General features: G+C 38.3%; 1 protein-coding gene across 1 annotated transcript in view; it reads left to right on the plus strand.

The window, feature by feature from the left end:
- The window catches only part of RORA (RAR related orphan receptor A), a 93,035-nt gene extending 77,633 nt beyond the window's left edge, over nucleotides 1-15,402 (plus strand). The window contains exons 5-10 of the mRNA XM_087821114.1: nucleotides 4,377-4,498; nucleotides 6,309-6,441; nucleotides 7,341-7,448; nucleotides 8,866-8,976; nucleotides 9,885-9,997; nucleotides 11,481-15,402. Coding sequence (XP_087677240.1) covers nucleotides 4,377-4,498; nucleotides 6,309-6,441; nucleotides 7,341-7,448; nucleotides 8,866-8,976; nucleotides 9,885-9,997; nucleotides 11,481-11,645 — 752 coding nt within the window. The 3' untranslated portion in view covers nucleotides 11,646-15,402. The remainder of the gene's footprint in view (nucleotides 1-4,376; nucleotides 4,499-6,308; nucleotides 6,442-7,340; nucleotides 7,449-8,865; nucleotides 8,977-9,884; nucleotides 9,998-11,480) is intronic.
- The last annotated feature ends 7,470 nt before the right edge of the window (nucleotides 15,403-22,872 follow it).

Here is a 22,872-nt window from a genome sequence, read left to right on the forward strand (position 1 = left end):
ATTGAAAGATGACATGATATCATGAAAAATGACCTGGCTCACTTTACAGCACGTCTGCCTCCACCTCATCACAAATGCTAGTGAGTCCATCTGTGTGCCTTGTCGAATGTTCAACCCTGAAATAAAGCCACAGGGCTTAGCCAAAGTGTTGCCCATGAATATTGCACTTTGGCTAAACGTGTACTAGTGCCTGAGTGGAGCCGGAAACGCCTGAGCCCATTCCCCCAGCTCCCCCAGCTCCCCCAGCTCCCCAACAAATCCGTTTCCTCTTCCACCCTGGTCACCTCCCAGTGCATCTGGGAGCCCGATGCCCTCATCTTTCTCTGTGTTCTCCTAAATTAGGGAATTTCCACATGTGTTGTGGCATTTTCCAGAATGAATAAAATTAACTTGTCACTAGGATTAGTCCCAAACCCAAAACTTAAACAAGAATTTACCTGAAAATTATATAACTGTGCTCTAATTTTCCATCCCATTTACACGTGCAAAATAGTTTGAAGAGCTAAGAGGAGCCTAAAAGTGGCCAAAGACTTTGCTGTCCCTTCTTCAAAGCTGTATTTCCTTTGGGGCTTAAGTCCTGCTGTCTCTTTAAGACTCTTGAATTCATTTTAGGCTAAATTTTGCCATCAGATTTTAAACGAATGAAAACAATTATTCAGTTGTAAAATGAATTGTAAATTAACATATCAGAAGCTCAATTCTATCTTTCAATAATAGTGTCCACAATCCATTACATTTAGTGGGAGTATGTCTGCATTCATGGCTAGGAAGTGTTGCCCTTGATGTACAATTAGTACCTGAATTATATATTCCAGATAAGCCATCTAGGTTCATTTTAAAAAAACAAAAACCTAACTGTACTTATTACTGTAATCAATAACTAAAGCCCATGCAAGAGAGACAGTGACGTGCTGGTAAAGCGTGAGACAAGAAGTCAGCTTTGTATGGATTGTGGTCCTGGCTTTGCAATAGGTTGTACAACCCAGTATAAGTCATGTAACTTCTGCAAGCTATAGTCCCCCTACTTATTAAGTATAAAGATTCAGAGCACAGACTCTGGAGCCAAATTATGTGTGTTTAAAGAGTTGGCCACTTGCCAGCTCTGACATGTTGGGAAAGTCAACCTCTGTAAAATGGAGATAATATTAGTACCTTCCTCCTAGGGTTGTTACAAAGATTAAAAATATATGTATATATTCTTAATATATATTGTACGGGTGACACATAGTAAATGCTATATACGTGTTAACTACTATCATCACTATTGTTATTATCTGTAAACTGGAAAGACTTTGGACCGATGATGATGTCTAAGGTTCCTTTCCACGGAGAAAATCTGTGATTAACTCAGAAGTCAGGATTTTCTATCTGAAGTACCTAGACCTTGGCGGGATTGATGCAGCAATCCCGACTGAGGAAGTGAACTGATTTGCCCGTCACAAAGTGAGTTATCCTCTGAACTCAGACCAGAAACCAGGTCCCCTAACTCCCAGTTCTAAGGTGTTTCACTATTCCAGGCTGTTTCTCTGAGACACCACACTAACTTGTTGACTTTTACCCAGTTCTGACCATGTTCTCCTTTGCCGAAATGGAGATTTAAAAACAGCCAGGTGTCTAAGATCTTACACTTTCCGAATCACAACCTGTGAATTGGAAGTCAAAAGCTGTTAGTTGGTGAGCAGTTGGCAAGAAAGCAGCCACTGCCCTCTACTGGCCAGTCGCGTACAGTACATTGTATCATTCATTTCCACTTCTGAAAGCTGGACCCAAACGGGAAGGGGTGAGTGGGAATGATTTTTAAGATGAAGTGAAATAACAACATGCCGACCGTATTAACTGGGGAAAAAGCATAATCTGGAGGAGACCGCTGTGATCTTCTTCCCACCCTTCACCTCATAGGATCCCCCTGATTCTCTGTGAACACTTCATCATTTTTTTCCTATCTGCAAAATGTGGGTTACATTCTAGCATCTGTCTTACAGATTGAGTGCTCTTTCTGCGGGAGGTAGTTCACTGGGTTATTTACACACTTATTTTCTTGTTTCTGACTTCCCATTATTTTTGTCCTGATTCTCCTCTTCACAGACCTCATTGATTCCAAGACACATGATTTACTGGCTTCTCCCTCTTTCAGCTTCTCTGGTCTTTCAATTCTTTTCTTTTGTTCATGTTTTATTTTTGTGATATTGACTTATATTGTTTTGTGCCTGTGTGTTGTGAAAAGGGCCATTAAGGTTTATTGTCTCATTGTCTCTAAAGAGATTCTAGTTTCAAGCTTCGTGGAGGTGAAACTGCTGTTTCCAGGCAAACAAGTCTGGTTCTGTTTGACAAAAAGCAGTAACAAATTCCCAGATAAATAAATAGTCTTACCACTGTTACCAAGTTTGCATTTGGCACCTTTCTTTTAAGTGACTTTCCTATTAAATATTCTGGACCCTGAGAGGGGGATTCCTTTTAAGTATGATTTCATATCCACAAAATCTTACCATTTTTCTTTTTCTTTTTAATACATCTTAATTGATCTCAGAGAGAGGAAGGGAGAGGGAGAGAGAGAGATAGCAACATCAGTGATGAGAGAGTCATTGATCTGCAGCCTCCTGCACGCCCCCTGCTGGGGATCGAGCCCACAACCCGGGCCTGTGCCCTGCCCGGGAATCGAACCTCAATCTCCTGGATCCTGGGTTGATGCTCAACCGCTGAGCCACGCTGGCTGGGCATCAAATTTTCTTTTAAAACTTTTCATCATCCTCCCCTTCCAGAACAATGATTACCAGCCTGCCTCCAGCTCTTAGCCCCTCATGTCTAGACTCCAGCAGACTTCTCAGTGGGCCTGCTGCCTCCATCCCTTCCAGCCAACCCTCCAGTCGCAGAGCTGCTGGTTGTCCTTCCCCAGGCACAGTGTTCAGGACCTCAGCTCCTCGAGAACCCTGCTGACTTCTTGTGTTATAGCAAGTGCAGACTCTCAATCCTAGCATTCAAGGTCCTCAGGATTTGGACTCTTCCCTACTCATATTTCTCTTTTGACTCCATCACTTTACCACATCTGCCTGTCTCCTATAAATGCTTTGTTGTTTCCTTCATCTGCCATCCCTCAAATGTGGAACTGGCCTACCCCTCTCACCGCTGGCCTCCGCCTACCAAATCCTACCCACCGTCAGGGACCAACTCACATGGCCCATTTCTGCCAAGAAGCACCCGCAGATTTCCCTAAGCCAACATTCATCTCTTCCTTCCCTGACAGCACCTATTATAGTTTTTTCTTTCTCTTCTGATATGATTCAACTTTATACTTTATTGTTGACTCCCTTGAATTATCCTTTCAGCATATCCATACATGCTCACCAGATTATAGATTCCTAGAGAAACTTTTTGGGCATCTATTTCTTATAATATCTTCAAATTCCCTATACTCTAGTATAAGAACTAATGTTAGGTAGCACACACTTTGTAACCCTCCCTAAATCCTCAACTCAGTTAATTCTCACAAAAGTCCTATGAAATAGATACTATCTTCCTCATTTTACAAATGAGGAAACCAAAGCACAGAGAGGGTAAGTAACTTACCCAAGATCACACAGCTAGTAAGTAGCAGGGCTGAGGTTCAAACTCAGGCATTCTGGCTCCAGAGTCTATCTCTTAACCACTGCACTATGTATAGTGACATAATAGGCCCTTGGTAATGCTTGTTCTGCTATTTGCAGGAAAAACTAAAGAAATGCATTGCTTTTTGTCATAAAAGAATGCCACTTCCTAATTTTTCAAGAGTAATCCTTTCCAGTCAATGTATAAGGCAGACGTGTCTTCATAAAAATGCCAAGAAAGGCTGTGCCCACCATTTCCCACACCTTTCTTGGTCAATATGTGTTCCTTCCCAGACACTGGTGGAAAGGCATGGAAGAAGGCCTAGGTCAGGAGTGCCTGTGAAGTCACCAAGATTTATTGTTGGCTTTGCCTGTTCTTCATCCTCATATTATAAAATATAGAATAGTTCCAAATTGCTTATTTAAATGTATAAAGATAATTAAAAACTGGTTCAGCATGATGCTTTCTACGCATTACGTTTTTTAAAATATATCTTTATTGATTTCAGAGAGAGGAAGGGAGAGGGAGAGATAGAAACATCAATGACAAGAGAGCCGTCATTGATTGGCTGCCTCCTGCACGCCCCCAACTGGGGATCGAGCCCGCAGCCCGGGCATGTGCCCTGACCCGGGATCAAACCGCGATCTCCTGGATCCTAGGCCGATGCTCAACCGCTCAGCCACGCCCGGCCCAGCTCTACTTGTTACTTTTTAAAGCAAATATTAGGTAGGGAAAAACACTGATTACCCAAAGAACTTGGCTTTTCATTTCATGACCTCTTGTTTTCTCCTTAGAACACCTTGCACAGAATATATCTAAATCCCATCTGGAAACTTGCCAATACTTGCGAGAAGAGCTCCAGCAGATAACGTGGCAGACCTTTCTGCAGGAGGAGATCGAGAACTATCAGAACAAGGTATGCTCTGAAGAATTTTACTGAAGGTGGAGGGAGCAGTGGGAAGAGTTTCCTGCAAGTGACTTGATCAAGACCACCAAGGACCAAAAAATGAATGCCTTTCCTCAGATAGCAGATTTCTGTTTAAAACTTGCATCCAGAGCTGATTGCGTATTTGGGGCACTGTCATCTTCCAGTGACACCAGCAAGTAAAATTTCAGCAGTAGCAAACAACTTCTCTTGTGCCTATAACTGCACACATTTCCTGTCATTTGTCAATAGGGGGCTAAATTAAGCAGTTTACAGAAGCCTATTGAATTGGGGTTTGTCCCAGTATCATAATGGAAGACTGCGTCAAGGTCAGGAAGTTCATGTAAAATACTGAAGGAGGCAAAAGTAGGTTTACAGTTATAATACAAATAATACAATAATGAATAAATAATAATACAAGAATAAACTATGTTTTGCATACTCACAACTGTAAACCTACCTTTCTCCACCCCTGTAATCTTAGCCTCATGTTTCCAGAGGTTAAGAAGAAGTTTAGAGAGTACGTGCACAAAAAGACTTGGCATCTGTGATTGTCACTCCAGTCTGACCCGAGCAGTGTGAGGCTGACAGGTGTTGCTACTTGACTTTTTTCTATAAAACACTCTGATCAACAAGCCACCGAAATGGGAGAGCAGGGCTAGACAAGGGGAACTTTTAATTATCCATTCTTCCTTTGGGTAAAGAAAATGTGTTTTCCCCTGATAATTGTAGAAATTCAGGCTTAGGAAGGACCGGAGAGATTATCTAGGCTAACACTGCCCTTCGGTTTACATAGGAAGAAACTAATGTCCATTGGCATGTGGCTGGAGAGTACAAACATCAAGACTGTGGCTCCTGGCTCCTAATTCAGCATTTGTTCCATCCCATCATATTGGTGGAAACAGTCTTAAACTGAGATTGGAGGGAACAAGTGAGCAGCACAGATCCAGGTCACCCTGTCACTGAATTGGAGAGTGGGTATCTAAAAAGAATTGAACAGAAGCGCCCGGCTAGCTCAGTCGGTAGAGCATGAGACTCTTAAAAAGAGTTGAACAGGACAGGTTGGGGGATAGCAACACACGCTTTGTTTGCCTTCGAGATAGCAGGTAACACCAGCAGCCAGAATTACAAAAGGAGGCAGGAAAGCAGTAAGAAGCAGCAAAGTGTCTGGACTAGGATTGGAACCCTAGCTCCAATACCTGTTCGCTGTGAAACCCCCGTGAGCATTCATGTCCGTTTATGAAAATGAGAAAGTGTTCTTGTGAAAATGAAATCAGGCAAGGATGTCATAAACCACCCAGCTCATAGCAGGTATACAATAAATGTAATTGACTCCCTTCTTTCCTACTTCCCCCAATAAAATGGTGTTACATTCCCCAAGGCAAAATCATTGCTTAAAAGAAGATCCTGCTTTGCTCCTCTCCCCGGCCCAGGGTTAAAGCAGTGGCATTCGTTTTCACCTTCCACCACAGAAATGCTCATAACATCTTCCCCCTGTCCCTTTGCCACCAAAGAGGTAAGAGAGGAATTGGAGGAGATGAGAAAGGACTTGGAAGAGCCATCATTATATCCCAAATAACTGGCTAACTGTTTATTTTTGAACCCCCTAGCCTTTTTTTTCTTTTTTTATTAAATGTATTGGGGTCACATCGGTTAATATGATCACATAGGATCTTATAACATAGAAATCCCTTCGCCTTTTTGAATCTATTTCCAAAGAAGGCTTTTACAAAAGAGGTTCAAGCCGTGGAGCCAAGGATGCGGGGAACAGCGCGGGCTAACGTGTCTCCCTCCCTCACAGCAGCGGGAGGTGATGTGGCAGTTGTGTGCCATCAAAATCACGGAAGCGATACAGTACGTGGTGGAGTTTGCCAAACGCATCGATGGATTTATGGAACTGTGTCAAAACGATCAAATTGTGCTTCTCAAAGCAGGTATGTGCTTTGCAAGTGAATTCTGAGATCTCTTCCTAACCTGCTTTCCCGCGCCTATTAAAGAAATGCTGGGTAAGGAAGGTGTCGGGAACAGTTTTCCTCCGATGATAACAGCTCGAGTTTCTCATAGCAGAGGCTGAGTTCTTTTTCAGGGTTTTAGAACTATTTGCAGGAAACATTCCCTCTATGTGGCTTCTCCTCTGGGTGAAAAGCTGAATTTGAAGGACACCTGCATTCCCCGATCTTACCATCACCTGTGCTTTGTTTTTACACCGCTAGGGAGGTCCCAATATGTTGTTAGGAAGAAGACGAACCTCAGAGAGACAGCCCTGGTTTTTTGCTTGTTTCTTTAATTTTTTAAATTGATTTTAGAGAAGAGGAAAGGGGGGAGAAAGAGAGAGAGAGAGAGAGAGAAACATCGATTTGTTGTTCCACATATTTATGCGTTCATTGGTTGATCTTTCTGTATGCCCTGACCGGGATCGAACCCGCAACCTTGGTGTATCAGGACGACAGTCTGAGCTACCCAGCCAAGGTTTTTTTGTTTGCTTTAATAATATGAATAAATGTTTGACAAGCAACTCTGAAACTTCATATTGCAAGACAGAAGAGTGACGAAGAAGTAATTTGTAAATCAATCCTCTCTTCAGTAAAACAGGCCTCAGCTTCGGCACAGTGTTTAATTACACTGGTGAACTCGGCTCTTTTAAGCAGAGAGCTAAAGTGACTGAGAGCCCCCTAGCTAAACAACGCCCGGGGCGCCCACTCAGAAACGGGTGTCCACGTTAGTGGGTAACCAATATACACAGAGGTGTGTATACTTAAGTATAGTGTAGCCCATTTCCGTTTGAATTAAATTTCCCCAGGTGGAATAATCCAGACCATCTGCCTTTGCCTAGGTTCTCTAGAGGTGGTGTTCATCAGAATGTGCCGTGCCTTTGACTCTCAGAACAACACCGTGTACTTTGATGGGAAATACGCTGGGCCCGATGTCTTCAAATCCTTAGGTAAGGAAATCTCTGGCTGTTTTGTCTTTAAATCAGTTACAGGAACAGATGGGAGCTGAGCAAAAGCTCTTCTTGAACAAAATGGAAACTGGTTATTTGGAAACACTAATTAAAGAATTTCATACCTATTTTAGACACTACAGAAAATTCACATACCTCAAGTGTTTTTTGTCTATATTACATGTAAAGGCCTAAAGTTTCGTTTTATCTAGTTGGTAATCGAAGAAATTTATATTATCTGTCCTCCCAGTGTCCTTCCAGATTTTTAGATCCAGGTAGACAGGGGATATGTTATAAATTAGAGGATGAGATCTGATATATAAAATCAAGCAAAGAGGTAAAAGTCTGCCCTTCCTAACTCCTCAGATAACAATCATTAATGAAAAGTAAATGTAGATGTCAGAGAAATGAAGTATAGCTAAGTGAAACTAACATATACTTTATAAATTACATTGGATTTCTATAATTTAAATGAAGTGGGGTATACTTATTAAGAAGAATGGGACAGTATCTAAGATATTTTATGTGATTTTAAAAACAATAAAATGACAGAAGGTGTGTATACTTAATATAGTGTAGCCCATTTCCATTTAAAATACAGGGTAGCGCAAAAGTATGTTTACAGTTGTGAGTACTTGAAACAGTTTATTCTTATAATATTGTTTATGAATTATTGTATTATTTTCCATATGAACAGCTGTAAACCTACTTTTTAAGATATGCAAATCTGAAAGACTAGACACCAAACTTACCCAATCTTTGGGGGTGGATTATTATTTTATAGGACTTTCACATATATATTTTTTCAGTTCTGTAACAGTTATAATGATTTTACCACCATAATATGTCATTTGTTAGTATTTTTAAGGGTTTTTATTTTTAGATGAAATAGATTCAAACACTAAAATGAGTGAATTTAACATTTCAGTTAGATTGTAGCAGTTGTAGCTGTTAAACTCTATTGGTTAAGAGTGTGAGCTCTGAAGTGAGGCAGCCTGAATTGGAATCTCAGGGTGTTACTTCCTACCTGTGTAACCTTAGGTACATGACTTTTTTCTCCAAGTCTGCGTCCTAACCTCTAAAATGGGAATAATAAAAATCATACTTCCTTCATAGGGCTATTGTGAAATAGTAGGAAAGCCAAAGAAAGCTCTCAGAGCAGTACCTAACATACGAGTCATTCAGCAAAAGTTCACTCCCATTATTTTGAATGACAAGATAATGGTGGGGATGGTGGTGGGGATGGTGACGTTGGCTAAACAGAATTGTCTTCTAAGATTTCAAACTATTAAACCGTAGAAATGTTATCACTATCCCCTCTGATCTTCAACTACTAAACCCCTTTTCACCTTCTTCCATATTTTTCTGCTAGGATAATAATTAAAATCCTAAACTGTCTTTATTTTAATGTTGGCAGGTTGTGAAGACTTTATTAGCTTTGTATTTGAATTTGGAAAGAGTTTATGTTCTATGCACCTGACTGAAGATGAAATTGCATTATTTTCTGCATTTGTACTGATGTCAGCAGGTAAGATAACCAAATAAAAATAAAATGGTTTAAAAATTGTCCAGGTAAAGAATTTTTACAAGGTCCATGACGTCTAGAATATTCAGGAGAGGCTGCCTCGCTTATTAAATCTATTTTCAATTTTTTCAAATAACAGCCTCCCGACACACATACATACACCCTTTTAAGAAGACCTCATGCCATTCTGCTAAAATCTTAAGAAATGAGAATTGAGTACAACCCAGTCCACAATTAACCTCCTGATACCAAGAGAAATGCTATGGTAGAATTGGGTTACCCTTCTTAATACCAGTCTCCAAGATAACATTCAACTTTTTCCTGAAATCCACTTGGATGTCATCCACAAGCTTATCTGAATTTAATCCATGTTTTCAAAAAGCACTGCCTCTTGGAGATCATCAGTTTTACTAATTTACTATCTTCTACTTGGAATTCTTACACATAAAGACTTCACCCTAAATTACCAACTTTTACGTCATCTGGAATTCTATTACAGTTTCAGTTGCCTTAGATTATAAGGTTATTTTCATATTTTCCAGAAAAGCTAGCAGGATTGCTATGAGTATTTCATTCAAAAATGTTATTCTTAGAAAGGCTTGAGGGGCCATGGAGATTTCATTGCACTTGTACATATATGACCTTAGATTTAAATGGCTATCCATTTGGAAGGGGAGGACCTTCCCTTCCTTTAAGTGTCAGTAAAAATGGAGAGGTTTAATACCCTTTATAACTGTCATAGATCAGTTTTCCGCTCCCTCAGGAGTATATTTTGAACGAACAGTGAAACTGGCCGGTTGGTCTGTAACTCTGCCTTGTGGTGTTATACTCTGGGTCCGAGAGTCAGGAGGAATTGGGGTGTCTGACACCATGTTGGAGAAACACTAAGGAATGTCATCTTTCACGTTTAGATCGCTCATGGCTGCAGGAAAAGGTAAAAATTGAAAAACTGCAACAGAAAATTCAGCTAGCTCTCCAACACGTCCTACAGAAGAATCACCGAGAAGATGGAATACTAACAAAGGTGAGAGCCAAAGGCACCCAGTGGGCATAGCCTGAATTACCCCCCGCCAAATACCATGCTGCCAGGCGCCCGTGTAAGTCATCTGACCAGCCCCCCAGAAGTGTCAGTGAGCACCAGGTTGCTGAAAGGAAAGAAATGCCTCCATTTCAAAAAGTTCTGTTGGGCCAAAATTCAGGTTAAATTCTATTTCTCATCACTGGTCATAAAGTGCCCTACAATAATAGGGAAAGAGTAGAACTTTTTAAGCATTAATACATTCTGGAAATTCTCTTCCTCTTCCATCAAAGTTGAACACAAAGCAGAGTTAATGTTCTGCCTTGATAGAAATTAGAGAATTTCTGAATTTTGAAAGTTATGAAGCACTGAAACAATTAACCAGGATAACCATATATCCCACTATTAGTTCTATTTCCACTCAATTCATCAGTCATCAACAGTAAATGACTTTTTTGTTTTCTTCATCAATTTCCCATTACTACCCTGTATTCAAAGCATAAGGTTTCATTTTTGCTAATTATTATCTTTTGCAATAAAAGCATAATTAGGATGTCAATTTAAAATATGCTAATATTCTTCAGTACTAGAGCCAGGAGTATGTATTTGGTCTTAGAAAAATCAGCCCTTTCTTAGATTATTTTATGTGTTTTGTTCTAGAGGATGATTTGAAAGAGTTCTTTTCCTGTTTATTTATTTTCTCTGATTTTCTCCTGATAGCTAAGTTAAGTCAGGAAGAGGAAATTGGAAGTTAATTGCTGCTTTGTTTTCTATTTTGCACCTGTTAAATGAAAAATTGGGGCAAGAATGGGAACTGAAGGCAGATGAACTCTCAGGAGCTTTCCTCTTTTCTGCATCTTCTTACCCAGATGCAAGGGTACCATTAGGTTCTTCTGTTATAAAAAGTACCTAACACATGGACAAGATCTATGGTCTGGTGAAAACATTTCTTAGAGAGGAATTTTTCTGGGTTGAAATAGTCAGTATTTTGTGCTTGCATAGTGCTTTAGAGCTTAAAAAGCATTTTTGCAAATCATATTATTTTCAACTGGTCAGTGGTCAACGCTGGGACTTCCATCCAGGCCTTCTGACTTTTCTTTCTTTGTTTAGCCAGAGACTTAGATCCAGAATCGCTTTGTTCTAGGCAGACTCTTTCTCTTGAAGAAACTCATCATTAGAGTTGAATGTATACCCATTAATTATAACTTTTTTATAGTTATAACTATTTTATAGTTATAACTAACAAAGGTGAGACCAAAGGTATCCAGTAGGCATAGCCTGAATTACCCCTTGCCACATATCTTGTGGCTAGTGTTTCTTAGCTATAACTGTTTCATCCCTATTTTTACCAATCCTCCATTACTAGACATTTAAGTTGCTTTAAGTGTGTTTCACTATTATAAACAATGTAAAGATCACCCAGATTCCCCGAATATTGATCCTCATATCTGTTCCCCCCCTGACAACATGTCCTTTCTCCCACTTACAGTTAATATGCAAGGTGTCTACATTAAGAGCCTTATGCGGACGACATACAGAAAAGCTAATGGCATTTAAAGCAATATATCCAGACATTGTGCGGCTTCACTTTCCTCCCTTATACAAGGAGTTGTTCACTTCAGAATTTGAGCCAGCGATGCAAATTGATGGGTAAATGTATCACCTAAAGCACTTCTAGAATGTCTGAAGTACAAACATGAAAAACAAACAAAACATATTAACCGAGACACTTTCCACGGCCCTGCGCAGACCTGGAGCGCCAACACACTGCACATCTCTTGGTGATCGGGGTCAGGCAAAGGAGGGGAAACAATGAAAACAAATAAAAGTTGAACTTGTCTTTCTCATGCATATGATTTCCATTATGCCTACAGATATGGACCCTTTTTCTGTCTTGACTTCTTGATGGCTGACCTCTGTTTACAGCAGGAGGAGGGTACAAAAGTTGGAGGATTTCCTTTCCTTGTAGCTCACTGCCCACAGACTTTCTGCAGAATCGCCAATCTGTTAGTGACGCGCGAGCCCAGCAATGATCGGTGACCGGTGTGCATAGCGGAGGTTGCAGCGTCACTTTGCACAACTTGTTCTTTGTCTCATGAAGGAAGTTTTTATTTTTTTTCCCACCGATTATTGCCAGTCGGCAGGAGGGCGCGGAAAGGGTCCATAGCACTAGCAACAATAGCATTATAATATATTACAGGGTAAATGGGCATGAAGACTATATATAGCTAAAAGAGATATTGTTTATATATTGTTTTGATTAATATAAAATGTAGTTACTGGTGTAGCTTTTCCTGTTGAATTGATAAGGCACTTTCGTTTGGCACCTTTTCCTTTAAATTAAATGCTAGCGTGTTCACTGCCGTGTCGCATGCGCACCAGAAACACAAGTTTAACTGAGAAGGCTCGGGAGGTACGTTGGGAGATATTTATGCTGCTGTTTACAAAATTACTTCTAAAAGACTGGCTGGTCATATCTAGAAATCATGATGTTGGATTTTTTTTTTTTTTTTTTAACCCATGAATTGGGAATTAGAAATGGAACTCTCCCTAAATTACACTTTGTGTTTGGGTAAGTTTAAGGATAGATGTGTTTATGCTTCGTACAAAGTTTGAGTGATTGATTGGTGCTGTGGACTTAGATCATCGTGCATATTATTTTTAAAAATGCCACCTCAAGGAGGCAGAGAAAGAAGGAGAGGCTCATTTTATACAAGTCAGTAGTGACATAGAGTCAGTCTCAAGTTGGAATTCAGTTGTATGCTTGGAGAACAAATCAGGAACCAGAATATCTTACTGGAATCTAGCTTTTATTATAAGAAGGACCCAAAGATTGGTTGTGGAGCAAACACACACTCCCCAGGTGAGGACAGGAAGCATTCGCTTTGTGAATGTTTATGTTCGTGGTATAATCTAGGAACCCTAAGAGTTGATCTCAGAGTGAACTATTTCTAGTCTAGCTGCTTCTAGATGCTGTAGTTCTAGAATGTTACTCTCCATATTTCATAGACAATGAATGAGAGGGTGAGGGAGGCATACCATGTTGAACCAGTTTCTGTTATTTAAATATTAAATATTTTAAGCCTTTAAAGTGAAGTCAGTGCTAACTGCAAACATTTACTTTCGTATTTATCGTCACTAGAAAACTGTGGACTGTAATTTATTTCATTAAATATTTAGATGATTGTTTGGCTTTGGTGTTCAGGTGAGAAATAGTGAGTTGTTTGGTGTGTTTTTTTTAAATTTTGTGGGTTTTTAAAAATAATTCCCAATGGGGAAAGGGAGAAGGAACTGTCTGATATACAAGTGTGCATATTTTAAAAATAAGTGGCCTTTGGGAACGTAGGCATTTTGATGATGATTTCAGTCCCACTCGGGGTAGGAGTCAAACGTCTGGTCTGACATCCAAGGCCATGTTTGTTCAGAAAAGGGAACATCCTCCGTGTAGAGGTGGGAGTTTCCAAGCAGCCCTTTATAGAGGAGGAGGTGTCTCCTTGGCCACCAGGGCCCCCCTGACTGTCCCATGGGAACTGATGCTGGATCGCAGCTCAGGCTTCCCCGAGCCCTTCACTCTGCTTATAACTCCATTGACTTTCTGACTTGTTTCCTGAGGGACTCAGAAAAGGAGAAGGAATTATTCACACAGAAGTGTGTATGAAGCCTAAATGACATCTAAAAATTTTTTTTTCAAAAATATAGTGAGGGTTTAACCATAAATAGAAGACAAGAGTATTATTTACTTAAATTTCTTACAAGCCTATGAAACTTTATGAGTGTTTATATAGAGAGGTTAACTATAAGCATATAGTATTTATATTTGGGCAGGAAGGGTTAAATCAAATTTTTAATTTAAATAAGCATAGTTCCTTTAAAGAGCAATAGTATTTATACTCTGAAAAAAAGTACCAAGCTTAGTTCAGTTATTTATTTGTCTGTGTTTTTCCTATTGTTTCTCCTTTGGGGGAAAATGGTGTATTTTTATTTTGGTTTGGTTTTGTTTTCTTTGTTGTTGTTTTTTGTCCTTCTGATTCACTAAATTTGGGGATGGTTTTATTAAAGTATATTAACTTCTTTTTAACCAAAGCTTTCTGAATATGACCAGCCTCAGGTGCTAGCGCATTAAAGAGCAACTAAACCTAATTCCAGTGTCCATTAATGAAACGATAAGAGTTCGTTGAACTTCTCTAAGGGTGAGAGAGAACATAATGTTGAACCTAAAAGAAATTCCTTTTCCCAGAAAGGATTTTTCATGTACTTAATGCAAAAAAAATAAAAAAATAAAAAGATGCTCTAATCACAGTCATAGTCACCCTATGGTGACATTGCTTTTAGAGTAAACCGAGATACACTGACACGATGCTGCTACTAGGTCTTTGTGAAAGAAAAGCAGGGTGTGGACTCTAAGAGCAAAGTACATCTATAGGGTAGGAACAGTGTCATGGAGGCATGCTCCGTGACATGAGGGAACAACTATTATTTGGATTAAAGTTGAGATCTGAAGTTAAACAATAAATTCAGCTGAAAAAACCAGGAAGTCTAGAAAAGGGTATGCAAAACGTTGCATTTTTATTTTCTTATTATAGAAACACCTGTGTGATGATACAAACTATTTGGTGATACCGAACAATTATTCATAATAGTTCTTATAAAGTTCCCTAAACATAAATGTCCAATAGTCTTTTAAGTATTGGAATCACATCATTGTCATCCCTGCTGCTGTAAGGCCTTTGGTGCAGTGTTTCCTTCGGGTCAGTGAGGCTCTGTGCAGAGCCCGAGTGCCATCGGCTACAGTGGTGTCCAAACGGTTGCATTCTGTTGTGAAGAAACTGGCCTCGGTCACAATGAAATCAAAAGTGCAGATGAAAGTGCTTTTTTGGACAGTTTGCAAATTGTGTTAAAGCTATGGATTTTTATTTTTAAGTGTTCAGCATCCTAATTTATGTTAAAGCTATGGATTTTTTTAAAAGTCTTCAGCATCCTAATTCACCCTTCCTAACTTAAGGAAAACATGACTTAAGACACTGCTTCTAAGTTTGGTTGTTCTTTATAGTGTGGATTCCCAGATGTCTGTGAGCGTAGAGAGGGTGGGCTGAGGGTCAAGTGTGGAGGTAGTGTGTGTGTGTGCGTGAGCGTGAGTGTGTGCGTGTGGTTTTCCTGTATGACGTGCGTGTGTCAGACCGCTTCTAGGCTACTAAGTGTCAATGGAAAAGAAAATGTATTCAAAATACTTAAATCAAAACTAGAAGATGGGGGAAAAAAAAAAAAAGATTTATTCTATACAAAGCCTTGTCTGGACCACTTTAGAGAGACTTCTATTTTTTTAACCCTTCTATAAATATTTGATGGCACTTGAACTATTCCTGCAATAAAATGTGATTTGTGTAAAGAAAAAAAAAAAAAAGATTTTGTAATGTGAAACAAAGAAAGAAAGTAATGTAATTTTCTAAAAAACACACACACACACACACACAAACAAACTTTGTATTATTTTCTTGATGGAATTTGTCTATCTGTCTTTGGAAAACTTTTTATTTCATTGAATGTGCCATAGTGGAAACACGTGTCTTTAGTTGTAGACTAAGGAACAGCTGCTGGCGTTCCGACATTCCAAACTGCAGAAGCACCTAGGAGAACCTCGAGCGAAAGGGTTAAGTAGGGTGTGAGCCTCTCTCATCGTTGCTGTTTTGCACGCTCTTCATTCCTCTCTAGTGCAATATGTACATAGAGCACTCGCGGGTGTACCTTGACCCCTCAGGGAAAAATACATAGTTGTACAGTTGTTGTTGTTGTTGTTTCCTTTTGTCTTTGGCTAAGGAATGTCGACTGAATCACTTGTTCTTGTTGAGGGGCAGCCAGATAATAACCCTAAAGCCACTGTCTCAAACATTGATTGTTTAAATCATGTGTCCTTCCAGTGCTGTTAAGATACTAATAATAAAAAGTTATTTTCTGACAGTTCTTTGTGCTGATTGGTGAGAAAAAAAAAAGGGTAGATAAGCACCTTATGATTGACTTACTGTGAATGACAATCCATCTTGCTATCAACAATAGAAAGCCCTATCGTTTTGGAGTTGGGGTTACGAGTCAGAAACAATGTGCTCAGGGATCTTCTAAAACTCTTTAAAACAGGGTGGCCAGTACTACTGGGACAAATTGTGTTTTTTATTATTAATCATAATGATAATACTATCCCTCCAAGGCACAAGTGAACTGTGTAGAACTAACTGCATGTGTGTAAACTTCACTATCATCTCATTGTGTTAGGTTCAAAACGTATGTGTTCTTCAGTCTTGTGTATTAAAAACATTGAATAACCTTCAGAGCTGTAGAAAGCTATGCCAGTATGTCAAAAGATAAATTAGTAGGTCATATACCAACAGAGAGCATCATTCAAAGTACAATCCTGCATACTCCACTTACCGTTTCTTGGATAATTAAAATACTCATGATAAATATATTTATAGCATTATACAGTATATTTAAAAAATACTTCAAATTCTATATAATATGGATTTTAAAAAAACTTTTAAACCAAATGAGATAAAGGCCCTGCCTATTAGTGGAGTGAGAGAGGTAAAAGGTAAAACATGTTTTTTTAATGGCAGCAAACAACTATTATTTTCACTGTGGTCTCCTCTAAAAGCAAACCAAATAAAAGTCCCTTTATGTAACACAAGTCTTCTCCATCCACATTTGTAGTTTTTAATCTGTCGAATTAATACAAGAGCTACTGTTTAAAGATAAACAAAGCCCGCCTCGTAACAACAATTTGAGCCACCTTTTAGAGGCACATTTTACATTTTTGAAAGACAGTTTTGTTCTCCTATTTCAACATACTGATTTCCATAAAGTCAGTGAATCTCAGTGTAATTGTTGACTTTGATTCTTCCATTTCATATTTGGAATAAACATTCAGATATTTTTTACATATTTTTTTTATGATCACACAGGGGCATAATTTAGGAAAACTTTTCATGTCATTTAGATCAAAAAGAAGCCTTTACCTTGTTTTTGATAATAGACTATGGAAATAGGCAGACATCTCTCTCTCTCTCTCATATATGTATACGTATATACACACACTATACATATACATATGCACACATAATTGACAGTTTTACATCTTACAGCTTCTGATTACCACTTCTTACAAAGGGACAACACAGCAGAACCCCATAAAAACAACTTTATATTACAGATCAGATTATGTGCCCAGAAAGGCGACGACAACAGTAAATCTTGATCTGTTGCTAATAGTCGACCATACAGGTCTTCATTCTGTCCCTCAGCACTAGTATTATTAAAGAAGTTCCACCAGATTTCATTAAAGGGACCTTCCTATGACTGTTTATTCTCAAGACGCGAGAAGGCCAACAAGCAGTGGCTTTCCCAAGCAACTGCTTTCACTTTGGGTCTGTTTGCTTGCTTGTTAGTGAGCGGGAGATCAGTTTTGGCAGGCTCTCAGAACGATTTTGAAAAGGATCCAAAGGCCTGGTTTCATACCAAGGAAACACTGTCGATGGGGGAGGGCGGGGAGACCTTCATGTTTAAACAGGCCCTCAGAACTTAGAGCAATAAATACATTCAGTGGTTTCTTTATAAATGAATGACAGAATCATCGATCCAAATAGAAACGTCTTTTAGCAGTGAAACATAAATGGGGGTCTTGTGTTAAGAAAGTGAGTATGAATATTTTAAATGGATGCCTCGAGAATCCGTGTTTGCTGTTTACATTTAGTGTGTTTACCACATCAGCAGTATCACACGTCTTTTCCTGTTTTTCTTCTAGGAACTAAGGAAAGGTAGCTTGCACTCAGCTTGGACATGCTGCACATGTCAGTATGTTGTTCTCTCAGAGCAACTGATTTTCTCCAGTGTTCATGTGTGATTCCTTTCTTGCTCACTGTTACTGCAGTGTGGGTGAAATACTGTTGCTAGGAACTCGGTCAGCATGGGACAGACGACATGTGTAAATGCAGATCGTTCTTGAGCAGAGAGGGAATAGGATTTCACGCGCGAAAATATCCGTATGTACTGTACACACCTCCCTGAATCCAAAATCCTCTTCTAGCCACCATGTGGAATCTCACATAAAACAGTGGTAAACTTTTATACATTAGGACATTAGCTGGCTGCTTCTTTAAATGTACCTGTATTGTCTGCCTGCTCCTTTTGTGGAGATGTGTTTTTGTATTGGATGTTTGGGCCAATGGGAGGCTTCAAGCTACAACATATTTTCCCAGTTTAAATATATTTAACATATGACAAACCCCAGACAAGGCTTTTAATATGTATAAAGAACTGCAGTGTTAGGTGGTTTATTTGCAAACCGTTTTCAATGTTGTCCATTTTTATGGCACCTTTAACAATATTCTTGTTTCCAAAGTACAAAAAACAAATAGGTTAAATATCTAGCCATAACTGAATGTCAAGCAATAAAACAAATGACTTTTGTGCATAGACTTAAAAAAATACAAATTTTAGACATCTGCATGTAAATGCAATCTCTTGTTTACTGCTTTCTTCAACTCGAGCAATTGATTCCTTATTTACTATTAACTTAAGAACTTGTAATGGCCTGTAAACATTTTCTCTCTTACTCTTCTTTCAAATTTACCTTCATCCCTGCTTTTGAGTCATAATATTTAATGTTGTTCTGCACATCTCTATACAGTTAACTTTTTGGCTTTTATTCTGTATAGATAAGAAAATGTTATATTATAAACAGCCTACTCAGTGCAAATATTTATCTGTTTATCAAATCCACAATATGCTGTATAATACTGGTTTTACTATATAATCTATTTTAGACATAGCTGTTTAGAACTAGAGTGTGCTATTTTTGTGTTTTTCTGATGTGTGGTGCTAGATAAGTTACTTTTGTGAACAAAAAAAGAACCCTTTTATTCCTAGACAATACCACCTTTGGGTCTTGTTAATTTCACTGAGTATAACTATATATTTGTATATATATACATATATATATATATCTCTACCTGTGCCCAACTGGCAGCTGTATCAGAGTGCTGGATTTGGGACATGCTTTTCTCTTTAAATACATAATATCATTATATAAATTATTCTAGAGTGTATTTAATTAGGATAAAATTACTTCCTTAGTATGGATATTTGACATCTATAGGGTGAATTTGTTTATAAATATGGATATATGAAAACTTTATTAGCATTGTCTTTATGTTTGCTACTTGGCTTTATACCATATCTCCTGAGCTGAAAAATAATTTGCCAGGCCTTCAAGATCCTAAAGAAACAACTCTAGTTTAATGGAGTAATTTTTTTTTTTTTCTTACTAAGGAATTATATTATAGACACCTAACAGGGTTGTGTATTTAGCTCCTATTATAGATAATAGGCACTTCTATAAAATATTCTTGGTGGCTTGATGGCGGAATAAACCTTTCCCCTCCTACCTGAGCCATAAGAAGTATGAAGACATCCACTGTCATGGCAGAACCTGGGCCATAGAGCAAATTCGACAAAGGATGTGCTGTTTTAATATGACCTCAACCAGTTCCATGAACTGAGTGAAGGACCTTCGTTTTAAAAGTCATTTAATAATGAGCTTAAACTCTTTCACTTATTCTCCCAAGACCTATTGGCATTGTTAAAAATCAAAGTATATCAAATATCTAACTAAGGATGTAGTTAACCTTATTAAATATTGATTAGAATTGTTCTGTAATATTACTGAATTTGTAAGATCTTTAGCAAAGATTTTTGAGCAATTTATAAATATAGAGCAAATGTTTCTGTTTAATGCACTTTTTGTAATTGAAGGTGATAAATTCTCAAGCCATGGTTATTGGCTTCCATGCACTGCATATTTACCCACAATTTAGACATTTTCCATTTTTATGGAAGAGTTGCTGTTACCTTAATTATAAATGCAATCATGTGGTTAATGAAAGCTAATGCTAATAGTTAACCTTTTAAAGTGAATTGGCTACAGTCTAAGGAAATATCTCTTTTAATACAAATCATGCCATTCCTTATTGCTTCGCTTAGAAACAGATGGAAACTTTTTTTTAAAGCACCGTTCAGTATCCTAGGCTTCGGATGATAGAGACTGTATTGCTTTGTGTCTGTACAATGGCCAGCACATGCCAGCACTTGGTAATTGTTAAATGACAATAAGTGTGCCCCAAACCAAATTCTTTCTCTGGGTTGTTATGGTAAATTTATAAAGTATGCCAAGCCTTATGGTTAACACTTTCTTCTGCAACCAAGTATTAAATCCCCCTTTAAAAAGACCACATGAAATGCTGATTCTAATTGTGTGTAGGTCTTGCGGATTAAGCACACAAATTTCACAAAACTTGTGAGTAACAAACTCAGCCTTCTGTAAATATACACGCAAGTTCAGAAACAGTAATACTGTACCTATAAATATATCTGTCTGTTTTGTGTACAGTATGTAAAAACTTTTCTGCCACACTAAAAATGCAAGCCATTTATGGGTATCCTAAAATTAGTATTGTACTAAAACTTTGCTAATGATCTTTATTAGAAGATCATCCAACTTTTCACATACATTGGGTTTTCTTTTCAATTCACTCTTACAGTAGTCTGCTTATTTCCAGCTGTTTGTTATATGATTGTGTCCTGAATTTAAAAAAATATTTTGATTCATTTTGTAAATACAAGCTGTAAAAAAAGAGAGATTTAATGTTGTCTTTTAAATACTCCAATTTTCATTCTAATATGAATGTTGTTATATTGTACTTAGAAACTGTACCTTTAATATTACATTACCTTTATTAAAAGTGCATTGAACACATCAATTTTAGATGTGCTTTATGTACTGTTATCCTATAATAAAACTTCAGCTTCTAATGGAATACTCGCCTTGTTTTTCTTCTTTTTTTTTTCTTTCTGAGTTGCACTATACACAGTTTTCTAGCTCACATTTGTCTCGAGAGAACAGTCTAGTAGACCCTTGCTACTCAAAGTGTGGTCTAGAGACCAGTAGCATTGGTATCACCTGTGACCTTGACCTCATTAGAAATGCAGGATCCCGAGCACCACCCCAGAACTACTAGATCAGAGTCTGCATTTTCACAAGATCCCCAGGTGACTGGTTTGCATACGAAAGTTTGAGAAGCACTGATGTATAATACAGTACTTAAAAAAAGAATTCATTCCGCTTTGCAGAGGGGAAAACGTGTATAGTGAGCAGACTACCCTTTTGATCAGAGAAGGCAAAGAAAGAAGTTTTGCTTGTGAGCTAACGACTATTGATCGATAGAGGCTTCTCCGGCTGCTTCCTGTCTCCTAGGACAAGGGTCCCTCGACTCATCAGTGGTATCCGCTCTGAGTGTAGGAGGGGAGAAGTCCTGAATGCACACTGTGCTTTGTCATCTTTGCTTTAGAAATCTTCAAAATGTAACATCAGAAATGCTGCCTAAGACTTTAATGAAGCCAAAGACCAAAAATCCCTCCAGCCCCACCCTTCCTCTTGAGTAGATTATATAAGAGCGAACCAATTAATTTAACATCGCCTAATTATCACTCTCTTACAACAAGGCAAAACCCTCACTATAAATTATTTTTAAAGTAACATCAAGGACATTCAAATTAAAAACTATTCTGAAGTCAGAATAGAGGCAACTTAGTTGGCATTTTTCTCCATAGCACACACACTACAATACCTAAGTGTCTCTTGCACTCAGTAAAATAAATATTTGAATTGATCCCCAAAATTGCTACGTGTAACAGACAGTCCCTAATCCTGCTTTTATTTCCAACTGCCTTAGAGAAGAGGAAGAATAACATTATGCATGTGAAATATATGTGGATTGTCAAATTAATTCCATATAATTATAAATATTCACCACCTTCCAGTATCTTGGGAAATTGAGAGTTAATGGAAATAGTGAAGTTCAAAATATGAAATCTGTCACCTCTAGGCCTTTGGCTTTGGCCAAACTCATGCCTAAGCTCCTTCTGATAAAAACAGTGATTTACACTCACCTCCCCATCGTGGATTAGCTTGCTCCACTTCAAAAAGGGTACTTACACAGGAGTATAAGAAGGACATCTTACAGTTCTGTTTATCATGATCTCATGGGAGAATTAGATAAAGAAAACAAGGGTCAGGTTATTATTTATCTTGGAGATAAAGCCAAAGAAGTAACCATAGACTAGTCAGTAAGACCTGACCACAGACATATGTCCTAGTTGCTACTGTTACTACTAAGCTTTGTTTCATGGGGCAAGATCAGTGTAGCCCCTCAAAATTAGGCTTCTACTTCTAATGTGCATTTGGATCAAATGGACTGGTGCAAAGCAGGCCTGCTTCTCATACAGGTCTGTTAAAGGACCAAGCCATGCTCATGTGCTGGGGATGCTAGCTGCTGACAGGCTGGGAATGCAGATCTTGCACATTTCTCTGTCTTTGTTTGGTCCACCCGAAGAAATACACACCTAGTAACAATTACAATAACTTTACTTAGCCAAGCCCTTGCAGTTTTAAGCATTCTTTTTAAAATTTTGGTCTGATGAAACATTTACAAACTCAAAATAAGTACCTACTGTTATAAATTCTTTAAAACCGAAATTGGCTTCTCATTCAACTTGGAGTTTGTTTCTCAGTTTATCAGATACGGAAAACGAGATCTTTCTTCTGCTCAAAATTCCAAAGAATAAAACAGTACAATCACTTTGGAAAACAGCTTGGCAGTATCTTAAAAAGTTAAACATAAATTTACCGTACAACCCAACAATACCAGTCCTAGGTACCCACCCAAGAGAAATAAAAACACAAAGTTCACAAAAACTTGTACACAAATGTTCACAGCAGCATTACTCATAATAGCCAAAAAGTGGAAACCACCTAATGTCCATCAACTGTCAAGTGGGTA

The sequence above is a fragment of the Miniopterus natalensis genome, chromosome 1 (assembly GCF_054644295.1).
Source record: "Miniopterus natalensis isolate mMinNat1 chromosome 1, mMinNat1.hap1, whole genome shotgun sequence".
Taxonomy (NCBI): domain Eukaryota; kingdom Metazoa; phylum Chordata; class Mammalia; order Chiroptera; family Miniopteridae; genus Miniopterus; species Miniopterus natalensis.